Source organism: Mastigoproctus giganteus, chromosome 9, assembly GCF_048544385.1.
Source record: "Mastigoproctus giganteus isolate SK-2022 chromosome 9, ASM4854438v1, whole genome shotgun sequence".
Lineage (NCBI taxonomy): Eukaryota > Metazoa > Arthropoda > Arachnida > Uropygi > Thelyphonidae > Mastigoproctus > Mastigoproctus giganteus.
The window spans coordinates 71,318,733-71,344,187 of record NC_143583.1 but is presented as its reverse complement, the minus strand read 5'-3'; the positions used below and the strand labels follow the sequence as shown (position 1 = coordinate 71,344,187).

General features: G+C 37.1%; 1 protein-coding gene across 1 annotated transcript in view; it reads right to left on the bottom strand.

Annotated features, from left to right (window-relative positions):
• LOC150080436 (centrosomal protein of 290 kDa-like) overlaps window positions 1-25,455 on the bottom strand; it is a 208,716-nt gene that overhangs the window by 22,439 nt on the left and 160,822 nt on the right. The window contains exons 16-17 of the mRNA XM_090380691.1: window positions 19,697-19,859; window positions 10,768-10,817 (exon numbers count right to left, since the gene is read on the bottom strand). Coding sequence (XP_090236817.1) covers window positions 10,768-10,817; window positions 19,697-19,859 — 213 coding nt within the window. The remainder of the gene's footprint in view (window positions 1-10,767; window positions 10,818-19,696; window positions 19,860-25,455) is intronic.

Sequence of the window (25,455 nt, the reverse complement as noted above, 5' to 3'; positions counted from 1 at the left end):
AATGCTACAAATCCATCTTTACAATTCCTGATAACCCATAAAGAAAGTGAGGAAAAGATCTTGAACTTAACCTGGGTACTACACATGGGTAGCAGTAGTTCCAGATTAATGTACCAATTGTATGGTACTATACTCGAGGTAGTGGAAAATGAAAAAGACCTGGGGGATAATTGTGCAGTCAGATATGAGTTATTAACAGTGCAGACAGGCTGCTTGGGCAGGTCATGGGGTTTTGTCAATGATATATAGGATTTTTTTTTTTTTTGATTTGGTAGTTGTTGGCGCATCGGCTTCTGTGGCCATATTGCACCTCCCAAGGTTTTTTTGCAGTACTTTGATCCAAGCCCGAGGCGGGAATCGAACCCGCGACCTTTGGGTTGCCGGGCAGGTACTTTACCCACTCGGCTAGCCCAGTCGGCTTGATATATAGGAACTCTGCTAGTAGGGAATAAGAAGTGATTATCCCATTATACAAGGCAATGTCCATGACACATCTTGAGTGCTGTAAACAAGGCTTTATTTTAGGAAGGATGTAAGATCTGCTGGAATGGGTGGAGAAGGGCAATGAGATTAGCAAAGGGAACAAAAGCATTATCTTATCAAAAAAAAAAAAAAAAAAGGCTTCAGTTGCTGATGGCATTCTTTCTCTTTCTCAGACTACATATGTGAGGAGGCATTAATTCAAACTGAGAAAGGAGGTTTGCAAAATATGCGTGAAAATTTGCTTCCAGCCAGCGGGTAGTCAATTGTTGAAACAAACTTCCATCTGTTGTTGTGGAGGTGGATAGTTTGAATAAATTAAGGAAAGAACTAAGTAAATTATTGGAGGGAAGAACAGATGATGCAGGAAGGTTTTAATTTATTTTATTTTTTAGCTGATGCTTTATAAAACTGCTTTCTTGCATCATTTGTGACTATTAATACTAATTCTCCAACTAACAAAATTGCAAAATATCAGAAATTAAAAATTCTAGGTGACCAATTAGATCAGCAAAACTGTAATTTCCTTAGTTTTCCACAATAATAATGGTAAAGTACCATTAAGGATCCTATATAACAGGTGTCTCAAAAAACAAAAACTTTCTTAGTTTTAAAATTGAAATAAAACTCAATATAAATAATCTGCTTAGTGACCAACTTGCTAACTGATGATCAGATGAAAGAACCATAAGGTCATAACAGAGTTATATATAACCTGAAATACCTCATAATGACCAAAGGATCAGGATAAGAAGGTTTAAAAATGTCTAATTAAGGAATGGTAACCTTTATACAAAGCAAACAGAAAATAAGCCTGGTATCAAAAATAACACAAAAAAAATTGAATGGACTCAGGAGTGCACACTATGTATTTAAATTGATTCTAACATCAATACCACTGAAAACCAGGTGTATAACCTAAGTAAAATTTTATACACTTGGTTTAAAATTTTACTTAGATAAAATTAAAAAAAAAAAAAACAGTTCACAAGGTACAAGTGACTTAAGGAGTTATTTTCAGTGGTCCACAGAATCATCTCAAGCAATGGCTGAAGCTATTTAGGACACTCTTAAATGTATTAACATTCTTCTAAAAAAATGTGTAGCCTTCTGTAGTAAGGATTGGAGGTTCAAATTCAGAGAAGTGTGCAATGTTGTCTAATAGCTCCAGTTTACCTCCTTTTAAAATGATCAACTCAGCATGCAGACATGACACACGCTACGGTTATATGGCTATTCCAGTAGTTCTCATATTATACTCCTATAGAATTAAATGCATGTTTAAGAAAATTGATTATTTAGCTGTCACATCATTCAAAAATATCAAAGACCTAGAGTCCAATGAATTTTTGTAAAATATAATTTTATCTTACACAGAGATCACATCACACTTCTGATGCAAAAAAAAAAAAAAAAAAAGAATCACAAATAATTCAGTTTCTGAAACAGACCTGTTAATTTAACTTCTATTCTGAGGAAAATAAAGCAGTCACTGGTCAAAGAAGCATTGCAGGATCATCTACAAAAGACTGCAATTATAATTCAGTAAAACATGGGTTGTCTGACCAATTTGATTGGATACTCAATGTGGTCACAAAGTAACTGGATGCAAAAAATAACTTTGATATCATATACAGTCAGTCCTCGTATAACACGTGTTTACACTACACGAATTCTGTCATATATGATTTATAAATAGGGGAATGGTGTCATATATAACACAAACCGAATTTTCTTATGCACAATTCACCTTTATGTTTACAAGAAATGGCAATCGAATGCGGGAATCACCCCAACTGAACACAACACAATAAGAATGAAGAGAACATTCTAAAAATGTAATTATGTTTTTTATATGATTGAAGATTTTAATGAAGGGAAAACACATTTCACCATAACAACGTAAAAACCTGCAGAATTCCAGCTATCAGTATTATCGCAAATGCAATTAGATCGAATTTACTACTCATTTATAACAGATTCCACTAGCAGGAACGCAACTGGAAATTGTTTTTATTGTTTTATGGTAGTTACCTCCAAAAATGCACTTTATTAAAATGTGAGCTAGTGTGAGGTGATAATAGTGTGGTTCTGCCTTTACTGCATTGTTTATTCAGTTACTACATGCACACAGCTTTGTTTATGTGTATCAAGCGTGCCTCCTCATTTTTGTTCTTTTTATACCATAATTGTGCTTTATTCCCTAGAAATGAGTAAAATACTCAAAAAAAAGTGTGAAAGGAAGTGTCCTGGTGAAGATACCACATATATAACATATATGTGGTATATTCATAATTCAGAGAGAAAAAGAAAAGTAATATCGACAGACAGAGGCAGACTGGGTCAAAAATTCTTACTGGGAAAAATTTGTAGCGGCCTCATACTATTGTTTATAGCCAAAATTACACCAGCCTCTATTGGCTTCCGGTCCACCAGGGTTTCCTCGGTGAGGAAAAATACGAAATTGTGAAACGCTTTGAGTGAAATGAAAGAACATGTGATATTGCGCATGCTACAGGCCTAAATGAAGCAACGCTGAGAACAATTAGAGAATGCAAATAAAAACAACTTTCATAGCAGGAACAGCTCAAGATGTAACAAAATCTATTAGATCAAGACACAAAGAATTGGAAGAGATAGACCACCTGTTATCTGTTTGGATAGAGGATCAAACAAAGAACAAGTTTTCTTATGATAGAAGTAAAAGCATTAGAAATATTTTCTTAAGTAATAATCATAATAAAATACGCAAGTATTTTATTACGAATATTTATTGTGTTTGTCAATGTTTTGGTTATGAACGTGTGTTCAAACTTTGGCGGTCAGCGCCTAACCCTATTTTTCCCATAAGGCTTGTTATTTATATTGCACGAATTCACATTGCACGAGGGTTTCTAGAAACACAACTATCATGTTATACGAGGACTGACTGTATCCCTACTCTTCATCCTGAAGACGATGGTCAATTTATGGATGATAATGCCACAGTGGCAACAAAGTTCTTTTACTTCTTACTCCAAAGTTGGAGTAAGAAGTCTAACACTGAAAGAGTTATTAGTAGTAAAGCAGTTAATGACTACTTTAGTACTAACTGTTCTAGCAACAATAGTTAAAATATTAACTATTATTACTACTAACTACTGTTAACGATCCAGCAAATACTCCTCCTATTTGTTGTTAGTTAATGTTAGTAGTTATTACTACTAAAATTAACCAGCAATAGTAGTTAACTATTAACCAGTTAATTTTAGTAGTTATTACTACTAACATTATACTCCTAGTTAGCTAAAAACTTAATGTTAATAGTTAATCTTAATTTTACATATATCTTAATCTTACATATATTGTTTTAAATATTTTTTTATGTATTTAAATTTTTAAATGTTTCTTTAGAAAAAAATGTTTTGTCTGTTGACACTTTTAATTGGCCAATAAGCCACACTTCACCAACTTCTCCAAAATTCACCAAAATTTGTATTCTTTTGCAGAAATAACCTGCCATCAGCACAAGCTCCAAAAGAAATTTTAGTGCAGCCAGATTAGCAGCACAAGAGTGCTGAAGGTAGAAACAGTGCTGACTCTATTTTATTTCTGCACAACGATTTTCAATAAAAAGCTTGTGAAGAGAAGGTGGCTGGTAGAGGTGGATATATCTGCTTTGGAATTATATTAAGTATGTTAAATTGAAAATTTATTAAATTTTTTTTATAATTAATATTGATAATTACTTTGGATAATTATCATTGTTATAAATTATTAATATTGAATTTTGAATCTGAAAGTTTATTTCTTTATTATTATGAAACTTCAGAAGCTAATGCTAGCAATTTCATTTATATAAAAAGTTTCAGTCGAGCCAGGATAAAAATGGGTTTGCATGGGGATGAGTATGAGGTTTTTTTTTTTTTTTTTGTTAGTTGTTGGTGCATCGGCTTCTGGGGCCATATTGCACCTCCCAAGGTTTTTGCATTTTCTACTCTGATACAAGCCCGAGGCAGGATTCGAACCCACAACCTTTGGGTTGCCAGGCAGGCACTTGCCCAGCCGGCGATGGGTATGAGTAATGAATTTGAAAAACAAATTCGGGCTCGGATCGGATCGGGCCGGGCACTGTTAAATGGGGAAAGCTTTTATTCTTGCATAATATTACTACCCGCTACTTACTCTACCGAATCAACGTTAGTCACTGAGTTAGCATCATTTAGGAAATGATGTCATTTGCGTCTCTTAGTATGAATGATGTAACATTTTATTCTCAATGCCTGCTACTTACTCTACTGAATCAACATTAGTGACTAAGTTAGCATGGTTAGCACCATTTAGGAAAAAAAAAATTTCGTTAACAATTGATTTTGCTTCATAGTGTTAGTGTTTTTTGTTATGCGGTTCCCGTGGTTTCCCACAAATCCATGTTAAGTACTCTGTTAACGTATCAAAGCCAGTCAGTGTGGGTAATGTGTGAGTAGTGTGTTGTTTGACTGGCCTCTTTGTTACTGGGAGGCACGATCACCAGGAAGGAGCCTCCCAGCATCCATCCAGTGGCACGAGGAGCCAGACCAGGAAGTAAAAGACATCTGGAGGGTCATCCACACTCCTGCAGGAGCGAGAGTGGGGAGGACCAAGGAAAGAGCAGAGAAGAGACAGGAAAGTGGAAGACAGGCAAGATGACGTAGCCCAGTGGTCAGGAGCGAGAGTGCATAGCAAGCGTTCCTTGAGTGGACCGGGGTTCAAGCCCGTGACTACTAAATATGATAAATATTTCTATTGATGATTTATCGTAAACTCTACTGACTTGGTCGTCATGCCGGAGTATAAACAGATTATTTATAGCAGGGGATGACAGGCATCCCCCGCAGGCGAAAAGGAGCAGGAAGAGTGCTAGGTGAGTTGTGGGAGTCCTGGAGAAGGACTGGGGGTAGGAAGAAGAGAACAGGTAAAGTTCAAATTAAAAAGTCCAAGATCGTCACAATAGAGAATCACGGAGCTGCGTCGGCAGGGCTGTCCTCAATTTTCAATTTCATGACTGGAAGTTTCCGGTGCTGGGTATCAGTTGCTGTGTGGAGGAGGTTATCTAGGAGTAATGTTTGGGAGTTGCAGGTGATGCCAGTGATGACGAAAGACCTCGTTGGCATAAGTGGTTAGTGCACGGAAAGCATCGTTAGATTCCATTAACTTGGTTTCTGGCTGAAGTGATGTAGTGTGGAGGTCTAGGAGTAGTTGGATTCTTAGGTCTAAGTATATGTTGCACGAGTGCATCACGTGATCCCAGTCTTCAGGTTCTCCGCAGGTACAGAGGGCATCCTCAACTAGGTCGAACTCCAGAAGGCACCTCTTGAAGGACCCGTGGCCAGTTAATAGGAAGGAAGCATAGACGTTTGGGAAGAACCAAGTGGAACGTTGTTTGTTGATGTGGGGTACCTCGGGGAGGAAAAGTTTAGTAGTTGCACCAGTTGTGGAGTTATTCCAGCGGGTTTGCCATAGGTTTATCAGTTCTAGCCACACACGTTTATGTTCCTGTTTGATGTCTGTATCGGTATGGGTTTGAATAGTGAGCTTCCTGATTCTTCTTGATGGCATGAGAGAGTCCGATAAAAGCGACGTGGAGGTCCAAGGGGAGGCAGCCTGTTAGTATCTGTAGGGCGGCAGTTGATGTCGTTCTACATGCGCGGGTCATTTGTAGTAGCATAAGTCGTTGAATTTGCTGAATTTTATGTTGAGCATGCACTAAAGTCATTCGGTGGTACCATACTGCAGCTCCACATGTTGAGTTGGTCCTTTAAGACCCCAGTCCTTGCGGGTAAAGCGTGCTAACATAGTGATGTAATTTTTTATCTTTTCTTTGATAGCTTGGATATGGGGGATGAAAGTTCTCCTGTTGTCCAAAATTACTCCTAGGTACTTCACCGATCGGTAGTTTTTCAGTGGGCGGTTATTAAAACGTATGGAAGAAGGTCTGGAGAAGTCCAGTTTGCCTTTTAATAGGAGGGTTTTGCTCTTCTCAGTGGAGACAGAGTTTATTTTCCGTGGCCCATACGGACAGAGAAAAGAGAACAACCGAAGCCTGGGTTTCTATGGTGGCGCGGGTGGGGCCCTCGATGTTGATAAACATCTCGTCGGCGTAAGAAAGCTGAGTAGTGTGTGGGTAGTCCCTCAGGAGCCAGTCGTCAAGTATCATATTCCAGACAGCTGGCCCCAGGATGGAGTACTGGGGACAGCCTCGGGTTAGATGTCGGGTGATGCTCACGTGTTTGTGGACTAAACCCCACGGATTCTGGTTCCCCTCAGTCTCGACAAAGGAATGCCAGGAGCTCTACTTGGCATGGTAAATTTTGTTAGTATATTCACAGCGGACTGCTTTGAATCGGTCTCTATACTGTTCTACGATGTGAGCAGGTTCAGTCCTTCTCTGTACTCTTTGCGAGCACATTTCAGAGAATTGCACAGGTTAGTGAGTTTATGCGACCACCATGGTACAGATCTTCGGTTCCTGGAACATTTTTTCATGGAAGCCTCTGAAGCTTTGAGAAGCAGACTCTGCACAAAGTCTGTTTTCTGCACACTGTTCATTGATTGGTAGGAGTTGCTAGCTGGGTCATGAAGAACATCTTTAATTGCATTGTCAAACTGGTCCCAGTTTGCTGTTTTAGTAGAGAATCTTACAATATCCTGGACAGACACTTGACGAGGGAGGGCAGAATCAGTGACACTGTAAGTGATGAGGCGATGGTCGCTAGTAGTGGCCGTGTCATGCACCTGCCAATGAAGGAGTCTATTGCGAAGAGAAGAAGTAGTCAGTGTGATGTCCAGATTAGACTCTCCAGTTCCCGAAGAGTAGGTGATTGTTTTTGCTTCAGTCCAAAATGTAATAGGTGCCGCCAAAGATGTTTTCACATCAAAAGCATAAAAATCTAAGGATATACATCAAGTTGACATGGATGGCCAATGCAAAGCGGAGTCAATCTGCTGTGATATTAAGCACTGGGAAAACACAAATGAGAACAAGAGTATGTTACAGGCCTAATGACTGTGATGAGTAGACATATAAAGTGGGCCAGTAAATCAGAATGTCTTATAATGGGGGATTTTAACATTCTGGATACTGACTGGAACTTGTGGGTTAGTAACTCACACGGTAGCAAGAAGTTTGTGGATTTACTGGCTGAATGTTTCCTAACCAGAAGGGTAAAAAGGCAACAATAGAAAGCAATACTCTTGATCTGATTATCACCAGCAACTCTTCATGGATTAAGAATCTGCAGATAAAAGACTTGCTAGGTGGCAGTGATCAGCATGAATTAGAGAGAATTGACTTACAGATGTAACTACTATCAAGAGCAAATGGAAGGACTTTTGCTTTTATAAAGGTGACTACAGTGGTTTCACACAGTTTTTAAATGCTATGCAGTGGACCAACTGATGAAGGATATAATCATAGAAGCTACTAAGCTTTTTATACCAGTTAAGAGATACTGTTCAAAGCTTAAACCTACAGTGATGTCAGATGTGCTGATGAGACAAGTGACAGAGAAGAAGAACATTTAGGATGCATATAAATTATTATAACTAGTCTGCAATCGTGTCACATATAAATTATAAACTAGTCTGCAATCATGTCACATATAAATTATAAACTAGTCTGCAATCATGTCTCATATAAATTATAAACTAGTCTGCAATCATGTCACAATGAAAGTCAGACATGCTAAGGCAGATTATGAGAGGACTATGGCAAAAAAAGCAAAGATAAACAACAAGCAAACAACTTTATTTATGTTAACACAAGAAGGAAGGGGAAGAATCACGTTGCTCTACTAGATAGAAATGGTTTAACTGCTCGCAAATCTACTCAGATTTTTGACAAAATGAGTAGGAATTTTGCATCTATATTATTATTATTAGCCATATGGTGCGAGGAAGCCTGAGGCTTATGCTGCACCAGCCAAAAAAAAATAAAAAATTCCCGAGTTACCCTGAGAGAGAGAGAGAGAGAGAGAGAGAGAGAGAGAGAGAGGAATCACCAAGAAAGAGAAGAATAACAATATCCAGCTCAGGACCCTGGGTTTGCCAAGCCCATACTCACCAGATGTGAGCCCCTGGGGTTAAATTAAGACAAGGAATTCACACATGTATCAAATACTAACAGGGAGCTGAATAATTTTATGATTACTGAGAGGAAAGTGAAAAAGAAACTGTTGAAGCTAAATGTAAAAAGGCACCTGGGATGGACAGATGGATTCTATCCAATTACATTGAGGTAGCGTAGCAAAGGAGGTAAACAAATCCTTATCCATAATTATGAGTGTGTCCTTGGATTCACAGAAGGTCCTTGTGGACTGGAGATGTGAAAACATATCCCCAGTTCACAAAGGGAATCGAAGGGTGACATGAGTAATTACAGGTCAGTTAACTTGACTTCTGTTCCAGGGAAAATAATGGAGTCACTGGTTAAAGAAGTAAAACAGGACCATCTAAACAGGAATGCATTTATACTGCAGATGGAGCATGGATATGTTAAGAGGCAGTCTTATCTGACCAATCTGATTGGATACTATGACACATTGACAAAGGAACTGGATGCTAAAAATAATTTTGGCATCATATACTTAGATTTCAGAAAAGCTTTTTGATACTGTTTCACACAAAAGACTGCTGTACAAAATGGAGCAGTGTGACATTAAGGGCAAGATACTGCTATGGTTGAAGGGATGGTTGAATAGGAGAAGACAGAGATTTTCTTATCAATGGGCACTTCTCTTCTTGGACAAATGTTATTAATGGAGTGCCCCAGGGTTCAGTGCTAGGCCTATTCTTTTCAATATTTATTAATGATACTGATGAGGGCACATAATGTCTAAGTTTACAGATGATAGAAAGTTTGGCATGGTGGTTAATGAGAGTAATCAAGGTATGCTTTTTTCAAAGATCTAGATAAATTAGACAAGTGGACCGTGAAACGGCAATTGAAGTTTAACACTGAAAAATGCAAAGTAATGCAAATGGATAGCAGAGTAACATGCCAACAGTGTGGTACTGCACTCAAAGTAGTAGAAAACAAAAATACCTGGGAATAATTGTGCAGTCAGATATGAAGTTCTCTGGTCAGTGAAGACAGGCTACCAGGAGAGTTCATAAGGTTTTGTCAATGATATACAGGAATTTTGCTAGCAGGTATAAGGAGGTGATTATTCCATTTCATAAGGCAATGGTCAAGCCACATCTTGAGTACTGCATACAAGTCAGGAGAACTCATCTTAGGAAGGATGAAATGGGTACAGAGATGGCAACAAGATTGGAAGAAAGACTTCAGGAAGAAAGACCAAGAAAGACTTCAGTTCTGCAAATTTCAGCACCTTGAGACTAGGCACCTGCGAGGTGATCTGACTAAGGTGGTTAAGGCTTTGGATGGATTTAGCAAGCTTAATGCCGATGGAATCCTTCCTCTTGGTCAGACTACACATGATAGGAAGTAAATTCAAATTGAGGAAGAATGGTTGCAGAGCAGATGTGCAGAAGTTTGCCTTTAGCCAGCAAGTGGTTGATTGCTGTAACAAGCTTCCATCTATTGATGTGGAAGTGGATAGCTTAAATAAATTCAAGGAATAACTAGACTATGGGAAGGAATGGAAAGGTGAAATGGGAGGGTTTTTTGTTCTTTTTTGGCTGATGCTGTATAAGCTTGCATTCTTTTATCATTTGCCACTGCTAATACTAAAATTGCTTTATATTGCATGGAAATATGAAAATGAAATGAAAAAAAACTAAATTTAAACCTGCAGAGTATTAACAATGAATACCAATTTACAATTCCTGAATAATACTGCAAAATTTCATCACCCGAAATCTATTTTCTGTTAAATCCCAAAATAAAAAATTATTAAACGTGATCAACCTCATAGCCCCAAAAGTTCATGGTCAGGAGTTCCCATACCTGTACTTCCTATAAATTAACAATGCTCACACTGTTTTTACTGGAAAATACATTCCAAGGTCTAAATAACCAACTTACAAGCTTTTGGAATAAACCATTTATAAAATGGGTACTTTTTGTACAAATATTACTATTAACAATGAAACTCATGTGGTATCATTTAGAATTCATCATTTTATATCTGAATCAGACTATGAGTATACTGTCAATTCAGCCACAAATATCCAATCTGCATGCTGTTTTCATTTATTATTAATTCCATCCCTCACCTAATTGTGGACAAATCTTTTTATAAGTCAGTTTTCCCACTTAAATTAATCATGAATTAAAGAAGACAAAAACTAACCAAAAATAGTTACCTGTATCAATTTTTCAAGTGATGGGCACCTAAGAATTACATCTGCTCTTCCTGAAAATAAATAAATAACAATATCACAATTTTGGAAAATTATGCATTTTCATGACACCTGGCTTTTTACTCTTCTAACACTTAATGCTCACATTGTTTTAATATTTCCAGTTAACTGCTTTTACTGCAGGGTACATCAGCCCTTGTGAATTTCAAAAAGGATCAAATTCACAGGGATTAATGTTTCCTTAAAATGTGGTCTTTTGGGTTTCCTATCTTTAGTTTACTTCGTTTATTGTGGATGTGGCACTCCTCCTTGGGTGGGAATCACATGCACTACTAAAGGTGAGTGTCACTTTAGTTTGTTAGGAAAAACTAAAGTGATTTAAATTTCATTTTTAAAAATTTTGATGCCTTAGTTTTGTGGTATAATAGTGTTCTTTTTTCTAAAATAGTCACTGAGAAATAACTATGTTTGTCTTTGTAGTAAAGAAATCAAAAATGATACTATAAATATTGCCATACCAAAATATTAGGGAACATATAAGGTCCACATTTAATATAATGATGGCAGCAAAATATTAGGGAACACAGGTCCACATTTAATATAATGATGGCAGCAATTCAGCAAAGCACAGATTTTACTAGGTGCACACAGGTATCCTTAGTGATGTTATTTTATTCCTGTCTGAAAATGACCTTCAGGTCTGTCAGACATTGTAGTAGTAGTAGTGGCATGTGATGCAAGAAAGCAAGTGTATCAGCTTATGCAGCATCAGCCAAAAAAAATAAATTAAAAAAATAAAAATTCACAACCATTCCTTCCAAATGCCTGTCCAATTCTTCCTTAAATTTATTTAACCTATCAACTTCCACAATGACAGATGGAAGTTTGTTTGTTCCAGCAATTAACCACCTGCTGGCTAAAGGCAAATTTCCGCACATCTATTCTACATATGTCTTTTCTTAATTTGAATTTATGCCCCCTTTGGTTCGTAATCTAAACAAGTGGAAAGATCTCATCAGAATTCAGCGTGCTCAACCCATTCAAGGCCTTATACACCTCAATCAGATCACCGCACAGGTGCCTAGTCTCCAGCCATTGCAATTTACAGAACTTAAGCCTCTCTTAATAAGAGGATCCCTTCATTCCCCTCACCAATCTTGTTGCCCTTCTCTGTACATGCTCAAACAAATCTACATCCTTCCTAAAATGAGGCCTCCAGACCTGTATGCAGTACTCAAGGCGTGGCCTAACCATTGCCTTATACAGAGGGACAATCACCTCCTTTTCCCTGCTTGCAAAATTCCTATATATCATTGACAAAACTCCATGACCTGCCCTGGCAGCCTGTCTGCATTGCTCAGAAAACTTCATATCTGACTGCACAATTACTCCCAGGTCTTTTTCATTTTCTACAACCCTAAGTGTAGTACCACACAGTCGGTACATTTCTCTGGGGTTACTTCTACCATATGCAGTACTTTGCATTTGTCAAGGTTAAACTTCAGTTGCCACTTCTCAGCCCATCTGCCCAAATTTTCTAGATCCTGTTGCAGTAGCACACCGCCATTACTGTCATTAACAACCCTGTCAACCTTTGTATCATCTGCAAACTTTGACACTAAGCCTAATATACCTTCATCAATATCATTGATAAATATACAAAACAACAGTGGACCCAACACCGAACCATGTGGGACTTATATATAATTCAGACACCCATGCTGTGTCTGAATTATTGCTGCAGTCTTGTTTGCTGAGACCACTCACATGTTCCAAAAGATCTCACAGATTCACATCCAGACTGTACAGGCAAATGGAAGATGAATATTAGCATTAGGATTAGTAGAGGCATATGATGCAAGAAAGCAAGCTTATGCAGCAGCAGACAAAAAAAACAAAAAAAACTCCCATTTCACCCCTCCACTCATTCCAAATGCCTGTCCAGCTCAGCCTTAAATTTATTTAGGTTATCAACTTCCACAACAAGAGCTGGAAGTCTGTTCCATCCAGCAATCAACTACTCACTGGCTAAAGGCAAATTTCAACACATCTATTCTACAACTGTCTTCCCTAATATTTTGGTATAGCAATATTTATGAGCTCATTCTAGTATCATTTTTGGTTTCCTTACTACAAAAACAAACATAGTTATGTCTCAGTGACTAATTCATTCTAAAACTAAGGCATAAAAAGAACACTATTTTACCACAAAAATAAGGCATCATAGGGTACATCAGCCCATGTGAATTTCAAAAAGGATCAAATTCACAAGGACTAATGTTCCCATAAAAGTGGTTCTTTTGAGTTCCCTATCTTTAGTTTACTTCATTTATTTGGATGTGGCACTCTCCCTTTGGGTGAGAATCACATGCACTGCTAGAGGTGTGTCATTTTAGTTTGTTAGGAAAAAACTAAAGTAACACTTGCTTTAATTTTTTCATTTTTTAAAATTTTATTGGGAATGTTGGTACTTGGCTAGCAGAAATGCACATTTCCAATGAAATCACTAATTGTTTTATCACTATGATGCCTTAGTTTTGTGGTATAATAGTGTTCTTTTTTCTAAAATAGTTACTGAGACATAACCATGTTTGTCTTTGTAGTAAAGAAACCAAAAATTATACTTAAAGAGCTCATAAATATTGCCATACAAAAATATTAAGGAATGTATAAGGCACAGACCCACATTTAATATAATGATGGAAGCAATTTAGAAAAGCACGGATTTTACTAGGTGCATACAGGTAACCCTAGTGATGTTATTTTATTCGTGTTTGGAAATAACTTTCAAATCTGTCAGACATTGTTTGCTGAGACCACTTACGCATTCCAAACAATCTCACAGATTCACATCCAGTGATTGTACAAGCAAATGGATATTAGCATTAGCAGGGGCATACGATGCAAGAAAGCAAGCTTATGCAGCATTAGCTAAACAAAAAAAAAAAAAAACACTTCCCATTCCACCCCTCCATTCATTCCAAATACCTGTCCACCTCAGCCTTAAATTTATTTAGGCTATCAACTTCCACAACAAGAGATGGAAGTTTGTTCCAGCAATCAACTACCCACTGGCTAAAGGCCAATTTCCACACATCTATTCTACAACTGTCTTTCCTCAATTTGAATCTATGCCCTCCCTCAGGTTCTTAATCTGAGCAAGAGGAAAAATCCCATCAGCATTCAGCTTGCTCAATCCATTCCACACCTTATACACCTCAATCAGATCACCTCGCATGTGCCTACTCTCCGGGCCCTGCGATTTGCAAAACTTAAGCCTTTCTTGGTAAGAGCACCTTTTGTTCCCCTCACCAATCTTGTTGCCCTTCTTTATACTTTTTAGCATTAGCATTAGTAGAGGCATTTGATGCAAGAAAGCAAGCTTATGCAGCATCAGCCAAAAAAAAAAAAAAAAAAACCCCACTTCCACTTCACCCCTCTGTTCGTTTGAAATACCTGTCCAGCTGAGCCTTAAACTTATTTAGGATATCAACTTCCACGACAAGGAATGGAAGTCTGTTCCACCAACCACAACCCGCTGGCTAAAGGCAAATTTCCACACGTCTATCCTACATCTGTCTTTCCTCAATTTGAATTTATGCCCTCTCAGGTGATTATTCTGAGCAAGAGGAAGAATCCCATCAGCATTGAGCATGCTCAAACCATTCAAGGCTTTATACACCTCTATCAGATCACCTCGCTGGTGCCTAGTCTCTAGACACTAATTTGCAAAACTTAAACCTTTCTTCTTAAGAGCACCCCTTTGTTCCATTCACTAATCTTGTTGCCCTTCTCTGTACTCGTTCCAGCAGCTCTACATCCTTCTTGAAATGAGGCCTCCAGACCTGTATATAGTACTCTAGGAGTGGCCTGACCATTGCCTTATACAAGGGAATAATCACCTCCTTATCCCTGCTAGAAAAATTCCTGTATATCATTGACAATACACCATGAGCTACTCTTGCAGCCCATCTGCACTGCTCAGAGAACTTCATATCTGCCTGCACAACCACACCCAGGTCCCTTTCATTCTCTACCACTGTCAGTGTAGTAACACAGAGTTGATACGTTGCTCTGGGGTTGCTGTTTCCCATATGTAATACTTTACATTTGTCAATGTTAAACTTCATTTGCCACCTCTCAGCCCATCTGCTCAACCTTTCCAGATCCTATTGCAGCAGCATAGTGTCAGTAGTGTCCTTGACAACCCTGCTAACCTTCGTATAGTCTGCAAACTTGGACATTAAGCTTGATATACCATCATCAATATCATTTATAAATACAGAAAACAATAATGGACCCAACATTGAACCCTGAGGGACTCCACTAATAACATTAGTCCACAATGAGCAGTGTCCATTGATTACCACTCTCTGTCTTCTCCCCCCCTCAACCACCATCCCTTTATCCATAGCAGCAATTTGCCTCCAATGCCACACTGCTGCAATTTGTGCAGCAGTCTTCCATGTGCAACAGTATCAAAAGCCTTTCTAAGATCCAAGTATATAATATCAAAGTTATTCCCAGCATCCAGTTCTTTTGTGACTGCATCATAGTATCCAATCAAATTGGTCAGGCAAGACTTCCCCTTAACAAAATCATGCTGTGTCCGAGCTATAACTGAAGTCTTGTCTAGATGATCCTGTGCTTCTTTAACCAGTGCCTCCATTAATTTTCCTGGAACAGCTCTTTCTGCAACTCTAAATCCTTCCTAAAACGAGGCCTCCATACCTGTACAGTACTCAATGTGCGGCCTGAGCAGTGTCTTGTACAACAGGAGAATCACCTCCCTGTCCCTGCTAGCAAAATTCCTATATATCATTGACAAGACTCCATGACCTGCCCTGCTCAGCAAACGTCACATTTGACTGCACAATTACTCCCAGGTATTTTTCACTTTCCATTTCCCTGAGTGTAGTACCACACAGTTGGTACGTTTCTTTTGGGTTATTGCTACCCATATGCAGTACTTTGCATTTGTCAATGTTAAACTTCAGATGCCACTTCTCAACCTATTTGCTCAACTTATCTAGATCCAATTAGAGTATCATACTGTCTTTACTATCATTAACAACCCTGCCAACCTTGTATTATCTGCAATCTTGGACATGAAGCCTAATATACCTTCATCAATATCATTCATGAATACACAAAACAACAATGGGCCCAGCACCAAACCCTGGGGAACTCCACTAATAACATTTGTCCAAGAAAAGCAGTGTCCATTGATTACCACTCTCGGTCACCTCCAACTCAGCCATCCCTTTATCCACTTTTGCGACTTACCCTTAATGCTATACCACTCCAATCTGTACAGCAGTCTTCCATGTGCAACACTATCAAAATCTTTCCTGAAATCCAAGTATATGATATCAAAATTATTTTTTCCATTCAGTTCTTTTGTGACCACATCACAGTATCCAATCAAATTGGTCAGACAAGACCTCCCTTTAACAAACCCATGCTGTGTCTTATTATTATTAGCCATATGATGCAAGGAATTCTGAGGCTTAGGTGGCACCAGCCAAAATATTTTCCCGAGTTACCCTGAGAGAGAGAGGAATCACCAAGAAAGAGAAGAATGATGATATCCAGCTCAGGACCCTAGGTGTGCCAAGCGTATACTCACCAGATGTGAGTTCCTGGGGTTAACTATTATTGCAGCCTTGTCTAGATGATCCTGCAATGCTTCTTTAACTTTAACCAGTGACTCCATTATTTTCCCTGGAATACAAGATAAACTAACAGGTCTATAGTTACTTGTGTCCCCTTCTGAACCCCCTTTGTGAATTGGTTATACATTTGCACACCTACAGTTCACAGAAACCTCCCCTGAGTCCAAGGAAGCTTTCATAATTATGGCTAAAGGTCTGCTTACTTCCTTTGCTGCCTCGTTTAATATAACTGGACAGATCCTGTCCACCCCAGGTGCCTTCCTTATGTTTAACTTTAACAATTTCTCCTCCACTTTTCTCTCAATTATTACAAAATCACTTAGCTCCCTGTTAGAGTTTGATAAACTTCTGGCATTCCCCTCATTGAATAACTCCTCATGTGTGAATGTAGATGCAAAATACTCATTCAGTTTATCAACTATATGAGCACGATCATCAATAGTCAACTCATCTATGTTAAGTGGTCTAATCTGATTCATCTCTTTCCTTCTAGAGTTCACATAAGTAAAGAACTCATTGCTGTTTTTCTTTGCATCCTTTTGCCAAAGATTTCTCGTAATCTGCCTAACCTCCTTTGTGACTTGATTACAGACTTGATTATTTATTATGTGCCATAGGCTTCTGTGTCGCTTGATAATTTATATGCATCCCATACATTTTTCTTCTCTGCCACGAGCCTCATTAATTCATCTCACTTCCATTTAGGCCTAAACCTTGAACAGTATTTCTTAGTTGGTATGAAAAGCCTAGTAGCCGCCAAGATTAAGTCCCCGAAGGCTTTCCATTTAGAACTCAATGTTGTTAACATCATCAGTTGTCTCCCACTGTATAGAATTTAAAAACTGTCTGAAACCCCTGTAGTCACCTTTACGAAAGCAAAAGCCCTTCCCTTTACCCTTGATGGTAGTCACATCTTTAAGTAAATCCCACATCAGTACATTGTGATCACTGTCACCCAGTGGTTCCTTTATCTCCAAATTCTTAATGCATGAATAATCATTGCTGATTATCAGATCAAGAGTATTACTCCCTCTGGTTGCCTTTCGAATATGAATACTCTATATAGAATTACTGTGCAATTCTCATCATGTGGGCTGAGACAATTTCATCTGGAACAGTAAAAGTCCCACACTGTATCCTGCCAGGATAAAATGTTTGACATTGACTGATGAACTTAGTCTGTAAGAATGCTCAGGCATATCCTCTAGGTCAATATTTCCTAAACTGTGGACTGCATGACTTGACAATAAAACAGTTATTTATTTATTATTATTTTTTTCTTTTTGCAGTAGACAGCAATAAAAATAGTACATAATTACAACACGACTTTTACATGAAGTCTTAACTCTGCCGTATTTGCATGGGTTTTTGTAATATCATTAGTCATATGAATGACTATTGTCCTTAATTTTAAAAATTCATTTCTGCTCTTGGGGATTTATTTTTTATTTATAATCTCTTAATGTATGTTTTAGTAATCTATTCAGAGATATACTGTTTTTTCATTTCTAGAGAAGAAATCTCCTTCTATAATTAACCGAAACATCTGATGGTCATTTCTAATAGAAAATTTGCTGATATTTCACTTAGGTTGAATAAGGAATAAAGATGTTGATTTCTAGCACAAGCCAATTAGACACTACATTTTAAAGAAATAATTCTCTTGAAAAATAATAACTAAGTTGTTCTTTTAGTGGCATGGTGTGCAGGTAAATCAAAATGGAGTGTCATTAAATTTCATCTATAGGAATGAGGTGATAAATGTGATGGTTTCTTTAAAGTGCATTCTGGAAAATTATTTCCAGTAGTGCTTCCAAGAACTCCACAACTAATGGCAGAATTGTGTACTTGCCTAAGAGCACTGCTATGAGAGAAGCATTGTGTAATCTTCAATATGCATCATCAGCTGACAATAATATTTTAATATTTCCATTATCAGAACTTTCTAAACCAACCTCATATTTAAAAGAGACCTTTAAAGACAGAAATTTTTTTTAACACTAACTAGATAGTATGAATCAGAGCTGTAATGCTCAATAACACTAACAGAATGGGCAGCCAAATTCTGACAAAAACAGCATCATATATCTCACAAGGACAAAGCAGAAATCAATATTTTAACAAAGATATTCTGTAGCATGTAAAGGAAAATGTGGGGTGCAAACAACTCCAAGAAATTATGTACTAGAGATTGTTTCTCCAGCACATTAATTTAATAATATTAAATTATATTTAATAATATGTATTTTAAAAACTAAAAAAAATAACAATGTGCAGAAATTTTTGGCCATAAACCATATGATGTTCTCCAAATTCTGCACTCCCTTATCTATCACAATGGAACATTTCTTTTTACAAAACTGAAGTTTGCACTGAAAAGGAGGAAATTTGATTATATCTTTGCAATTCAAGAACAATCTTAGACTATACCTAGAGAGTTCGAACCCAGCACTTCCATAGATGCTTCCAACTGATACAATAAGAATGTATCAGTCTGAAGTTGTCAGCAGGGAACAACCACTAAGTTTGATAAATATAAAGAAAAACAAAATAATCCAGAAAGTTTTTGATCACACTTAGTACTTATTTAAATACAAATTCCCAAAACTTAAGTTATAACCATAAAATCTGAGAAAAAGAAAACTATGTACTTTATGAAATTTATTAATTTTTTTTTGACATGCATGCACCCTGTTGAATGCATTAGAAGAAAAACTTGTTATGACTCAGAACAATCTGAATAAATTAAGTGCAGTGGTAGCATGCATTTGTATATTTCAATTAAAGCAGCCAATTAGTAATATACCATTCATCATGGCTCTAGCTGGTGCACACCAATTAAATTTGATAGTTTGTTTGAATCTTCTCTGTTGAAACTTTCAGCAGGATGTTCTCAATTATTATAAGGTTCAATTATACTAAACTTGAACAGAAAATTTTCACAAATCATAATGAAATCACTACCTGAAACTGGGGTACAAATTTTGCACGGTTTAGACATTTAATGTGGAGTATGCCTTACAGCCAAACACTTCCAATAAGGAACTCACGTGCCAATTACAAGGCAGATAAAGTGAGTTAAGTTAAACATTTAGCAAGGATATTTCCTGTTTTCTTGATACAAGCTTCAACTTCAAAATTTGTGTGTTTATGTTATTTTCTGCTTTAAAAGTTTAACTACCTTTTATTCTCATTTAATTTTGCAAATCTATACACACACTGATAAACAAATTTAATAATGATAAGTTAATATTTACCATCTTGTTCTTTAACTGCCTTCAAAATTTCTTTCATGCCTCTATGCAACTCTTTATTTTCTTCTAACAAACTTCTATTTGAAACTTTCAGTTTAGTATTTTCAGATTCTAACACACAAACTATATCATTGATTTCTTTAATTTCTTTGTCTTTATCTTCTGCCTAACAACAAGTTGATACATATATGACCATTAGGCTTACCATTCTCACAAGTTATGAAGATACATACTCTCCAACATAAAAGTTTGGAATCACGTTTCATTTTTATTAATTTTTAAAGTTTTTATTAAAATAGAACCAACTTGCTTGATTACCAATTTTTATTAAAATATTTTCTATTACATACAAAAATCAAAAAAACTAATTTTATTTAGAAATATTTAAGAAATTTCTAGAATATTCCAGAAAGGTGTAGAAGACACCTGAATGTCATAGAACATTATATAAGATTCCTGAATGTTGCAGATCAGCATTTCCCAAACTGGGGTCTGTAGACCAGTTCCAGGGGGTCCACAAAATGGTAGTCTACCATATATATATACACATACACACACACATGCATATAACATATGCATATGTTATATATAGGGGTCCGCAAACTTTTTTCCGTGAACTTTTTTTGATTTTTGAAAGGGTCCGTAGAACTCAGTAGTTTGTGAACCACTGTTGTAGATGATTCTAGAATATTCGAGAAAGTGAAAGTATTGTTTCAATATTATAGAAGATTGTAGATGACTCTAGAGCATTTTGTAATAATATAGAGTGAGTGACTGAGTGAGTGAGTGAGTGAGTGAGTGAGTGATGGGGGTTTAATGGCGCACGAGCTGCTGGGGCTATAGTGCGCCTATTCATAGGAAAATTATAAAAATCAAATTTCAGATATAATTAATTTATGTTTTATTAGAGTGATGTTTTAGAATTTATGATACATTCCAATTTTTTTCAAAAAAGAGAAGAATTCATTGATGTTTGCATCGTCACCAATAATATGTTTTCGGTTCCAGAAGATTTTTTAGGGAAAGGAGGATGGATATTCTGTCCTGATCATAGTGAGGAAAGTCAACGAGAATGTGTTTGACTGATAAGTGTGAGGAACAGTGTGGACATTGAGGAGGATCCTCTCCTGTAAGTAGATGAAGGTGAGTCAGATATGTATGTCCTATCCGTGCACGTGCAAGCACTACTTCTTCTCTTCATACTGGTTTTGGTGCTAGAGCACCAAAGCTGTGGATCCTGTTTCAACTGATAAAGTTTATTATTGGTTTGGGTGTGCCATAACTGTTTCCACAGTGCAAGACAGGTTGTTTCTATAATATGATTATAGTCATAGATTGGAATAGGAGCAAGCATTAAATCATAAGTTGATGGATTTTTGGCAGTTTTGTCAGCTAGTTCATTCCCTTTTATCCCCGAATGGGCTGGGATCCAGCAAAAGGTCACTGATCGATGACGTTCCTCAATTTTTAATAAGAGGCTTCTGATTTGATTTAAAATAGGATGAACCTTGTAAGAAAAGTTTTGTATTGCTGTAATTGAGCTTACAGAGTCAGTGTATACAATATATTTTAGAGATGGGTAGAGATTCGGGTTTTCTAAAGCTAACTTTATTGCATGAAGTTCTGCAGAGAAGCTGCTATACTCAGGTGGAAGGGAAGCAGAAATGATTGTAGGGGGAAATATTGCTGCTGCTCCAACGGCTGAATGTGATTTGGAGCCATCAGTATATATTGGCAATATACTAGCATATTTCTGAATATGGCTTGCATGGAGTTGTTTCACATTGAGTGACGGTAGAAGATCCTTTCCTCATTTTTGAAGATAAGTATCACAAGTTAATTGTGGAGGAGGTGTCAAAGGTGGGTGAGAGCATTTCACTACGTCTAGCCTGTTGACATTAGGAATATTCCAACTCTGTGTCATTTCAATTAGGCGTAAGCCTGCCGGTCTTATTTTACTGGGTTTATTTCTATAAAGGTTTTGCAGTGGTGGATTAAATAGATATGGCCCAATAGGATGCTGACAGCAACTTTATATTCGGGCTGCATACTTAAGAAGTAGTGTTTTCCTGCGGAGACAAAGAGGGGGCTCATTAGCTTCAATATATAAACTATGTGTAGGAGATGTCCTGAATGCGCCAAGGGCAATCCGCAATGCACTATGCTGTATAGGGTCAAACCAGTGCAGTGTACTCTTTCGGGCAGAATCGTAGATTGGCACACCATAATCCAACGGGATCTGATCAATGCTCTCATAGTTTGGTGACCCCTGGCATAAGGCAATGGTCAGGCCACAGCTTGACTACTGCATGCAAGTCTGGAGGCTTCATTTTAGGAAGGATGTAAAGCTGCTGGAACAAGTAGAGAACTGAAGCCTTTCTCTTATCAAGAAAGGCTTCAGTTCTGCAATTTGCAGCATCTGGAAACTAGGTATCTGCAAGGTGAACTGATTGAAGGCTTTGTGAATGCTTTGAGCAAGCTAAATGCTGATGGGATTCTACCTCTCGCTCATATTATGCACTTGAGGAGGTATAAATTCAAACTGAGGAAAGACAGTTACAGAATAGATGTGTGAAGCCTTTAGCTAGCAACGAGTGGTTCATTGCTGGAACAAACATCCATCTGTTGTTGTGGAAGTTGATAGCTTAAATAGATTCAAGGAAGAACCGGACAAACTTTTGGAGTGAATGGATAGGTGAAATGGGAAGGTGTTTTTTTTTTTTTTTTTTGGGCTGATGCTCTATAAGGATGTTTTCTTGCATCATATCCCACTACTAATGCTAATTTATCTAGATTCGCTTGAAGTATCATACACTGATAATTATCATTAACCACTGTGCCCACCTTTGCATGATAGATCATAAACTGAAGATACATTTCCATTTCCAGTATCATCCCCTGAATCCAAGGATGCTCTCATAATTACAGCTAAAGATTTGCTTACCTTTTTTGCCACCTCCCTTAATATAATTGGATAGATCCCATTACCCAGCACCAGTAGTAATCCCAGATTAACATACCATTGTGTAGTACCATACAGTTGGCATGTGGCGCTTCTTGATTAGACCAGGGTTCGAGCCCGTGATCATGACCACCAAATACAGAGGATGCGGAAAGGTCAGGGAATGACCACCGCATATCCCCGGAGCAATATGGCCTTAGTTGCTAATGCTCCTAAAAACCAAATAACAACAACAACAGTTGGTATGTTAATATCTTTCATTCTCCACACTCAGTGTAGTGAAGAATCAAAAAGATCTGAGGCTAATTGTGCACTCAGATATGAAGTTCTCAGAGTATCTAGATCCTATTAGACAGATCCCATCGACTCCAGGTTAAGCTTCAATAATTTCTCTTCCACTTTCCTCTAATTTATCACAAAATCATTTAGCTCTCTGTTAGAATTTGATAAACTTCTAGCATTCCAATCATAAAAAATTCCTCATGCATGAATGTAGAGGGAAATAACTATTCAATTTGTCAGCCACCTGATCAGCATCATCAACAGCTAAACCATTCGTATCTAGTGGACCAATATTCATCCCCTTCTATTTACTAAGTAAAGAAGTCTTTGCCACTTTTCTTTGCATTCTTTGGGAGAGACTTATTGTAAGTTGTCTATTTAGATGATTATTATTAAAAATAAATGGTATATGAAAGTCATTTTCCTGCTTACTTATTTTTTCCTTATTTTGTGACTTATTTACTGACCTCCCTCATATAACTTTAAAGTAAAAGGGATGAGTTTCATCCCTTTTGATCACAATTTTCATTCTAAAAACTTTAACAATATATTATCAGACTCATCAAAAACCAGATAAATTCTCCACATACAGTGAGCCATGATAAGAAAGAAATGATGATTCTTCATAAAATTCACTAAATGAACCATAATGCTTTGGCTCAGTAGCACTCACAGTATATATAGTGCACCAAAAATGTTTACTTGTGGATTTAGTGTTGATAAATTTCATTTAAATTTCTAACAGAGTCATACTGGCTCTCAATTTCATTAATTAAAACCAATGTAGGAGATATTTTTTTAAATTCCATTTCTGTGAACTTGTGCTTTGGGATATGGCAATAATTCAAAATTAGTGAGAATTAAAAGGAACAGTCATTCTGTATTGAAAGCATAAATGTACAGGCCTAGCAGCTAGTAATGCAGTAGGACAGGGTTTTGTTGGGGGGGGGAGTTAACAGCAGCACCAGTTTTTATCATCTTGTTACCACCTAAAATCAATTCCAAAATCAAAATGTGTTACACAGATTCTGCATATACTACTGTGCTCATGGCTTGCACTGAACAGCAAGAATTCCAACTGTATGGCCTGTTTAAAAATGGGTAAACAAATTCAAGGCTTTAAATATAGGATTTGAAGGACATGCTAAGAAGTGCTGTATTTGGGCCGGAATGCACCGGAACTTTTTTCTAAATGTCATAATACAAAATCATTAAATTTATACACCTGATATTATGAAACAATGGCATAATCAAAGGGAAGGGAGAAATATTTTATATCTTTATGGACCAGAAACCCAACTCCACCTTCGCTCCTCTCACTGTTTCCATTGGTGTACATCAGATTTACACTTGATAAACTTACAAGTGTTTCATTTCTTTTCTTGTTTCAGCGAAACCAATATCCGATCACTGGGAGTTAAATGAAATTGTGATAACAAAAGAAAAGTGTAGGAGAAATTGTTAAACCATTGTTAAACAAATGTAAATAAGACATTTGAGGTTAATGGGATCTATTCAACTATATTAAGAGAGGCAGCTAGCCTTTGGCCATAAATTGTGGGAGCATCCGTGGATTCAGATAAGGACTCTGGACTGCAGCTGTGCAAATTTATCCCCGAATAGGATATAATGATCAAAGGGTGAAGTTTATAATTATAGCCCCTATAAGCTTGACTTCTGTTCCTGGGAAGATAATGAGGTCACTAATGAAAAAATTAATGCCAGACCATCTAGACACCTCTAGTTGTCTAAAGTTTTAAAATAATTTAAACTGCCCACTAACATTAGATGGAAGTTTGTTCCTATGATCAACTACCCCTGGCTGAAGGCAAATTTACACACATCTCTCCTGTAACCAACCTTCTTCAATTTAAATTTATGTCCCCTCTTATATGTTCTCTTAAAAAGATGGATGCCATCAGCATTAGGTGCACTATGGCCATAGTTTCCGATGAGCCTAATAAATGCCTAAATGAAGAACAAACAACAATAACCATCAGCATTTAGCTTACTCTATCCATTGAAAGTCTTTAACAACTCAGTGAGATCTTGCAGGTTCCAGATGCTGCAATTTACAAAACTGGAGTCTTTCTTGTTAAGTGTATCCTTTTGTTGCCCTCAGTAATTTCATTGCACCTGGTCCAACAGATCCACTTCTTTCCTAAAATTAGGCTTCCAAGCTTATATACAATCTCAAGGTATAGTCTAATCAGTGTTTTATATAATGGAATAATCACTCCTCATCCCTGCTGGCAAATTCCTATATATCGTTGACAAAACACCATGATTACTTGGAAAAGAGGAGTCTTCATGATTATTCATTATTATGATAATGGAATGACAGACAATACTCTATTAAAATCACTTGGTAGATTAAGTAATTTGTTATTAAAATGATACAATTTCAAGGAATTGGACCATCTAAGTGTCAAACACTTAAACTATTTATGGCTAGTTTCGCAAACTCTGTTTCCCATCTTCAGGCCTTAGGGGGATAGAACATTGTTCGAGGAGTGTA